At 47.4% G+C, this 6,018-nt stretch overlaps 1 protein-coding gene across 5 annotated transcripts in view; it reads right to left on the bottom strand.

Annotated features, from left to right (window-relative positions):
- Positions 1-4,821: 4,821 nt before the first annotated feature.
- The window catches only part of TMEM131L (transmembrane 131 like), a 77,686-nt gene continuing 76,489 nt past the window's right edge, over positions 4,822-6,018 (bottom strand). For all 5 annotated transcript variants that reach the window (XM_068681003.1, XM_068681005.1, XM_068681004.1 and 2 more), the window contains one exon: positions 4,822-5,234. In XM_068681003.1, coding sequence (XP_068537104.1) covers positions 4,956-5,234 — 279 coding nt within the window. In that variant the 3' untranslated portion in view covers positions 4,822-4,955. The remainder of the gene's footprint in view (positions 5,235-6,018) is intronic.

The raw sequence follows: 6,018 nt of genomic DNA, 5'->3' as shown, positions 1-6,018 counted from the left end.
GTGCTACGGAGGACGTGTGAAAGCGCTGACTTCCCTCCACAAACTGTACATTCAGTCAAAATTAAAACCAAACAACCAGCTCCCAGCAAACCAAGCATTTCGCCAGCGCGGTTTGAGGAGCGAGGTCTGGCCGAGCCCGTCACACCACAGGTCAGCTCTGGGGGACGGAGCAGCACCGTCCCGAAACCACTGCACGGGCGCTGGGTTTGCTGAGGAGCAGCTCTGCGGTCGCCCTCCGAGACAAGACACCTCAGGAGGTGCACACACACATTTACAGGTTCAGCTGCGAGCCAGGCCTGCCTCCTGGTAGAGTGGCTGGAGGCGATTAAATGACCGGCTTGTGCTGGACAAGCAGCTCGGTCACTGGCTCACCCAGCACTGGTTTGTGGGCCGGGGAGCCTTGTGGCTGGGGTTGGCACATTCCCTGCTCACCCAGGCCACCACCAGCCTGCGAGCAGCAGTCCTGAACAAAAGCTCCAGAGGCACGCAGCCCAGCAGTACCACCCTGGTACTGCTGCCGCCCTCCACATCCACCCCAAAATTCAAAAGGGTTTGAGGGGTTGGGCCACTGCGGTTTAAGTGACCGGAAAGAAATGAAGCAAAGCAGAAGCCGTGGAAAAAGCGAGCCACATGGTGTGCGAGGCACAGCGGCAAGGGAGGCTTTTTTGTTGGGGAGGCACGGAGAGAGAGGAGACTTCTGCAGGGAAAGCCACCCCAGGGATGAAGGGACGAGCATCAGCAGGGGAGCGCCTGGGTCAGTGCCTCTAGTGACAACCACAGCAGTGGGTGCAAGCTCCCAGGACCTCAGTTGCAACACCTCTTTGTAGGGCTGGGACAATAAATCCTCCCCCATGCTACTCCACGTCCCCCAGCTTGAGGAGATGGGGAACAGTGCCAGGCCTCTCACCCACCACAGCAGAAATGGGCAACTGCTGCCAGAAATGCTTGGGCCTGCTGGGACACCCACCTCCACCAGGCCGGGCGAGCGAGCCTGGCCCCCTGCAGCCATGCCAAGCAGGCAGAGCTGCTGGTGACACCAGCCCAGCAGCCCTGGGGATGCTCAGCCCACCAAAGGTGCTGTGGAGAGCACACAGTAAGCCTTGCCAAATGCAGGGAGGCCGACCCAACAACGGGATGGAGCAGAGGAAGCAAAGGTGCTACCAGAACATGGCTGTGGTGACGAGGACATGCCACCCTGCACCTGTCCCACAAAGAGCTTACAGCAAAGAAAGTATGTGGAGAGGGCAAACAGGGTGACTCAGGGACAAGCACAAGCAACGGGCGTTGCCTGAGACTGGAAGTGAAAAGAGCAAATGCTGGAAAGCAACACCCCATCCGCCACCGCAAAGACCAGCCTGACCCGTCCAGGTCCCTCCCCGCAGGAGGCAAGCCCGGTGGGGCCAGCCCCACTTACCAGCAGGGTCCTGGGGAGCACTGCATGCTCCTCTTCCCTCAGCTCTCCAGCCCAACGCTGTGCAGGTCCCACCAATCCTGCAGGATGGGCTAGGACAGCTGAACAGACACTCACCGTCTCTCACAGTACCTATAAAGCTTCACGAAATGCGCCAAGAGTATTCCCTGGATTCAGGATGGAAACCAGGGACAAACTAGGCAGACTTGGCCAAGACACCCGGCACAAATCAAGGCCAGCGGTAACTTCAGCCTGAGTACCTCCAGTCCCCAGTGCGTGTCCATGAAGCCACAAGGCTGCCTGGAGAGGGAGCAGGTGTGGCTGGTGCTTCTCCAAGTCTCTTCTTGGGAAAATGATGAACATCCTGAGTTTATGTAGCATTCACAGCAGGATAGAAATCCACACTGAAAGCTTGTAACTGCCCCTGATTTCCCCCCTCCCTCCATAACCAAGCACACTAGTGAACTGTGCAAGATACTCTTTTATACCACGATTCTTGTTTTTCCCTTTGCAAACTGAAGCATTTCTTCAGCTTACTGAGAACTTTCACAGAAGAGTCTCAGAAAAATGGTAACAGTTTCACAGACATCGGCAAAACTCAAGACCCTGCTAAAAAGAATTCCTGGCACAAGGCAATAAATTAGAAATTAGTTTGCTCAAGACAATTAGATGTCTTTATAGCTATCCATTTAAGCAGCCTCTCCAGTTCTACTCTAGTAGAATTACAGTAATTTTGGTACAAAGAAATTTGTAGTGGAATTTATTATTTCATCTTCCCCTTAACTGTAGGGGAAAGATGATTTTTAATTGAGCCCAAATCCGCTTGTATGCCGTGGATTACTCATTAAGCTATAGATGTCTCCTGATGGCAGCAATTATTCCTGGTAACCTTAATGAGCCTGTTACATTCCTTTGTTATTGTTATGAAAAGTTATATGAGATACTTTGCCTAATACTACCCAGCTCCTGGGGGAATTACTTCTTGATCTGTTCTGGTTTGATTAAAGAGAATGATTGTTTTCTTTCTCAGCAGTATTTCTCAAGTTGTTTGTGGCTCATTTCCCTTGTCTGTTGCTGGCACTTTAACCACTCTAACAGAGTTTTTCATAGAGCTCTTTTCCAAACATTTCTAATTTTTGTTGTTCTCCCTGAACTCTCCAGTGTCTTTGCTTGGATTATTGTGTTTGTTCTCTCTCTCAGCAATTTATTCAGCCTGGAACATAACACGCTGCTTAGAACAAGAACTCGGTGCTGATCAGAACTCTGTGGGGGGGGTTTTGTTGGTGTTACAGTTTGTTGCAAATCTAGGAAAAGCATCTCCTTGTACTGGTGCTTGAGGAAAAAAGATTCACTTCAGTGCAGGCAACATACAGATGCCATTAAAATGATGGAGCTAACAGAACAAATTGGGTATGCTAACCAATGGCAGCTCTGAGCATCCTGTGTTCTTTCCATTGCCTTTGCACCTCCAGAACTCAATGGGCATACAATAAAATGAGCAACATTATCCAGGGAATAAAGAACTTCATTGCATTTCAAACCAAATGATCAATTGATTTTTTTTCCCCCATGTTTATTGTGTATGCACTCCCGCTCAATTCCTCCTGAAGTCTCCTGCCATGGGCAATAGGTGCAGAGAAAACATATCTGTGGTTATGCCTCCTTCTCATGGCTTTGCACTGGTTCAGGAGCATCAAAGTTCATATAAATATGTGAACTTTCCTTCAGAATCGCAAGCAATTACTATTAAACTCCAGAGTTTAATAGTCACAGAGTCCCATCCAGCAAGACACATCATGGAAAGTGGCCAAAGACTCTCAGTGCTATTTCCTGATAAAGTCATTAAAACACCACAGTTTTGAAAAGCATTCAGTAAGGATCTCACTTTTCTGACACTGAAACCAAAGAAGGGCTTAGAAGCTCCCTCCACATGAGCAGCCAGAGCAGTTAAATGCAGCAGCTTCCTAACAAGCCACCCAACCACCCTCTCAAAATCTTCTGACCAACACCAGCATGTCAGAGGAGCTGCTCCGATAGCTCAGCAACATGATGCGACTGGCAGAGCCAGAACCGTGTGGGCTCTCAGGCTGCTGAGGTGCAGGTTTATCAGCTATTTCACAGTGCCTTGGCTGCTCTACCTTCAAATAGAAACAAACATGAGCACTTCAGCATTTTGTTGTCTAATAACTCTTGTCTGCCTGTCAGGCTGAGTTCAAAGGGCAAGAGGAAAACAGGTGAAACAGCGAAGAGTCAGGAACTTGCTGAAGTTGTCAAACTCCTCAGAACAGTGACAGGACCCCGGTGGTCTCACCTCCCACATGGAGCAGGACTGTCACTGCCACTAGAGCAGGCAATGCTGCGACCACCTCTGAGATGTACTCACCCCTCAGGACAACCCGTCCTCCTCCTGCTCCACCTGAGCCTCCCAAGCTGCAATCTTTGACAGTTGCTGCCAAGCCTGCAGCCACCACACAGGCTCTGCTTCTGTCCTCTTCCTAACTCTCCTTCAAGCAGCGGGGAGAGGCTGCTGCTGGATGCCCCTTTGGTCTCTCTTTCTCCAGACTTAACAAGCCCTCTTGCAGAGGACATGCCACAATCACCCTGCTGTCCCCTTTATTTGACACCTGAAGAGTGAAGACACCCAGCCACGGTCTGCAATGCCAAAACAAAAAGCTCTGTGGGGATGGGCAGCAGAGACAGTTTGCACAATGGAAAGATTCAGCCCTGAACAGGGTCACAGCCCTTCCTTGGTTGCCTTTCCCAAAGATTTTGTCCCATTATATGAATTAACACAATGCTGTTCTGGTTTGGAGAGTGGTGTGAACTCCGCCCTCAACGGATTGTTTGTTCCAATTCAAGCACGAGCATTTTAAACAAGGGCAATTAAGTGCACTGGAAACGCTATTGCAACGTGAAGGCTAGAAATCCAAACGCAAGGTATCAGGAGTCACTAGCAAGGAAAGCTCCTGAAAGAAGTGCCCACCCACCCACACTGCACAAGTGTAATATCGTCCGACTGATGGTTTGCATTTTGAAGCCAGATAAGCAAGCCACAGTTCAGCCATTATTTTTTTACTGTCAGAAGTTTGCGCCCACAAAGAATTATGTCAGCAATAAGAGTGGCACCACATGGAAAATATCTGATCTGCATCAACAGGTCCCTAGTGTTAGTTTGGCACAGATGCAATTATTTACAGGTGTAATTATGCACCTACAAATGCTAAAACACACCTAGTTTATACCACAAAATGCAAACTCCAGAAGAAACATGTGCAGTATGTGGCCGTGGATACTTCTAAGAACCTAACACTTTTTTCTTGAAAAATTTTGGGGTTTAAATTTATAGCCTTCACCTGACAATAACAGTGTCCTGAATGTTTTGCTTCTCAAAATGCACTGAATGCTCAGACTTCAGTAAAAAAAATTTATTTTCAATATAAAAGTGCCAAAATATCCACCAACATTGTAATCTATTCAACAACCAGCTTACTCTAGTAATCAAAATTGCAAGCATCTTTATTCACATTTTCAAATCAAATTCCTTTCACACATTTCCACAGTAACCCGAGTCCCTTGAAAGTGGGAAATTTGCATTTCGGTTGGCTGCTGTAGTCCATATGTCCAAGTTCATGTAGGCACGGAACGGGTTAAACCTTGGATAGTATTCCTGCTTACACATAACTGCCTGGTTCTCAACATGGGTTGAGTGCTGGGTCGTGGCACTAACAGGACAGCAGCTTTCATAAACATCGCTCTGAGGTGCCCAGATGGAACCAAAAAGTCCAGACATTGGAGACAAGCTTCGGGTGCTCGAGAGGTAGGGCTGTAGAGCAAGATAAAATCATCATGGGAAAATGCAAAATGGCCCGTTTGCCCAAGAATGGATGGAAATGTACTGAATGGGAGGAATCAGCACTTAGGCAGAGAACTTGGGAAACACACAAGCAGAAAATTAACACAAGTTTGCAAAGCAATATGGTTGCCCAAAAGATTGCAGCAGCATTAGCATGCATATGGAAAGGCACTTCATGAAATGAATCCGCATGAGCTGCTCTCTACATGGCACCAGTATCACTGTAACAGGAATACAATACTCAGTTCTGGTTGGGTTGTTAAGAAATATACGGAATAAATGGACGACACGTGAAGAGCGCCATGCATGGGTTCAGAAGTTAAAATTAAAAGAGAAGGACAACTAAGGAAAGAAAATTAAAGGGTTGAAGTATGTGTCAGTACTGAAAGATTATGCACACCAGAAGCAAAGAGGGATATTCAGCATGGAAAAGAGAATATAACTGGGAGCCAGGGAATTCAGTCAGAAAAAATTCGAAAGCTTATAAAGAACCTCCTGGAGAGCAAGATGTGTTAGCCTGTGAGGAAGTCTCTTGGAGAAGGTCATGGAAGTCTTGGGACTTTTAAAACTGAATGAAACACTGAAAAGTATTGTGGGGAAAAGCTCAACAGGGAAATGAGCTGAATTATCTAATGTATTTTCCAATCTCTACCTTCTGTATTTCCTGGCATTCTTGAATAAAATATGGCATAAAGCTACATTTCAGGAAACAGAATTCTACCAGTTTTGCCACTTTTTAAATATAGGTGAATTT

This window comes from Anas acuta, chromosome 4, assembly GCF_963932015.1.
Source record: "Anas acuta chromosome 4, bAnaAcu1.1, whole genome shotgun sequence".
Lineage (NCBI taxonomy): Eukaryota > Metazoa > Chordata > Aves > Anseriformes > Anatidae > Anas > Anas acuta.
The sequence above is the reverse complement of the archived record's forward strand: the minus strand, read 5'-3'. Positions and strand labels throughout refer to the sequence as shown.